At 47.3% G+C, this 1,869-nt stretch overlaps 1 protein-coding gene across 1 annotated transcript; it reads right to left on the minus strand.

The window, feature by feature from the left end:
• Positions 1-247: 247 nt before the first annotated feature.
• Positions 248-723, minus strand: LOC124697946 (histone H2A-like). Its single transcript, XM_047230469.1, has one exon. It carries the CDS (start codon positions 721-723, stop codon positions 256-258), a length of 468 nt encoding a protein of 155 aa, XP_047086425.1. The 3' UTR covers positions 248-255.
• Positions 724-1,869: the final 1,146 nt, after the last annotated feature.

A 1,869-nucleotide genomic window follows, 5' to 3' on the forward strand; every position in this document is an offset into this window, starting at 1 on the left:
ATAATTTTTTTAATTTTTTTTTAAATAGCGAGAGCACTAGAGCTCGGGAGCCAAATGTACTTTTCACAGCTAAATCTACCAACAAAATCCACATAGCGTTCGTGAGCGTAAGACAGTGACAGACCAAACAGTTTATGCAAATCAGAGAGATTTCTGACGATTTTTCTTAGCAGCACAGAAGACGAACATTACATTGACAAATCAAACACTAATCTGAAGCACTACACAGAGGCTAAGTCAAATCGGTGCGCGCATCTAAGCCTTCTTGGGGGATTTGGCCGCCTTCTTCGGGGACTTGGGTTCCTTGGCCGCCTTCTCGGCCGTCTTCTTGGGGAGCAGCACAGAGTGGATCTTGGGCAGCACCCCACCGTGAGCGATGGTGACTCCGGCGAGCAGCTTGCCGAGCTCCTCGTCGTTCCTGATGGCGAGCAGCAGGTGGCGCGGGATGATGCGGGACTTCTTGTTGTCCTTGGCGGCGTTTCCCGCGAGCTCCAGCAGCTCGGCGGCGAGGTACTCGAGCACGGCGGCGAGGTAGACGGGGGCGCCGGTGCCGACGCGCTGGGCGTACCGGCCCTTCTTGAGGTAGCGACCGACGCGGCCGACAGGGAACTGGAGGCCGGCCTTGACGGACCTGCTGACCGACTTCTTCCTGGGACCGCCGGCCTTGCGCCCGGCCGCTCCCTTCTTTGCCTTGCCGACGGCTGCAGTGCTTGAGGGGTCCATGGCAAATCTGCTGGGCTTCGGAGAAGAGTTCGCAGATTGGCGAATGGGGATTGCGAAGTGTGCTGGTGATGGAGATGGCGACGAGGTGGGGATTTAAAAGGCGTTGAGGGAAAACGGTGGTGGGCCAGCCGATCCGCGTGCAAAGGAAATGTGCGGCTGGATCGGTGGGGATTGGACGGCTGCGATCTCCAAACTGCCCTGCGCGCGCGTCAGATCGAGAATCTCTCAAGTTGGACTGAGAAATTTTAGCGCGAACTGATGGATTCAAAGGCGGGAAAGTTACATATTGTACCGATCAGATTTCGTGTCATGTTCCATGCTCCTAGGTTTAAGGTGGTACATATTTTCTGCCAATATCACGCCATAGAACAAAATGCATCAAGGTAAAATAACTAATACTCAGTCAAAAACAGAGGATAAGGATAAGTATGATGTCAAATATTAGATTTATGGAAGTTACAACTTGGAAAGATTTGAAAAAATTCTTAGTATGATTGTAGTATTTATAGAACACAAACTCAAGAGTTCAGTAAATATTATAGAACACAAACTTGTGACTGTAAATATTTACTACTCCCTCTAATCCGGAAAAACTATCTAGACCCTAATTCAATCATGTTTTGCAGTTAAGTCTTTCTATAATTAGAAAAAGAAGCACAAGTCCTCTCCCGTCCTCTCGAGTTGGTGGTCGCGTTGAGCACTTGAGCACAGAGTTGTGGTCGTGCTGAACATAGGGCCAGGGCGAGGATGGACTGTGGGTTGATTCAGAAAAAACCTCGAAGGCGTTTTTGCAAAACTGGATCTCCGGCAGATTTTTCGGATCGGAGGGAGTACATAATGAATACATCACCGGGCTATTGAAGAATTCATTTAATACATATTTGACTAACTTTATTTAATAGCATATCATTGTAATTTGGATAATATCTAGCATCTTTCTACTCTTTACCTTGACTTGTCCCCTCATTTAAGCATAGGTAGAACGCAAAAATGGTTGCAAGTGACACTTATGGTTTCCTCGCTTTGTGACCCAAGTCCTTTGCAAGTAAACTAGCCATGCATCATGTGTATAAAATGTATGGGAACATGTGTGGAACTTAAATAAAATAATTTATTCATTTGGCTAGTATCATAATTGAATGGACC

Source organism: Lolium rigidum, chromosome 3 (genome assembly GCF_022539505.1).
Source record: "Lolium rigidum isolate FL_2022 chromosome 3, APGP_CSIRO_Lrig_0.1, whole genome shotgun sequence".
NCBI classification, from domain to species: Eukaryota; Viridiplantae; Streptophyta; class Magnoliopsida; order Poales; family Poaceae; genus Lolium; species Lolium rigidum.

Coding starts and splice junctions, on each gene's coding strand:
- LOC124697946 (XM_047230469.1), bottom strand. CDS start 723: ATGGACCCCTCAAGCACTGCAGCCGTCGGCAAGGCAAAGAAGGGAGCG.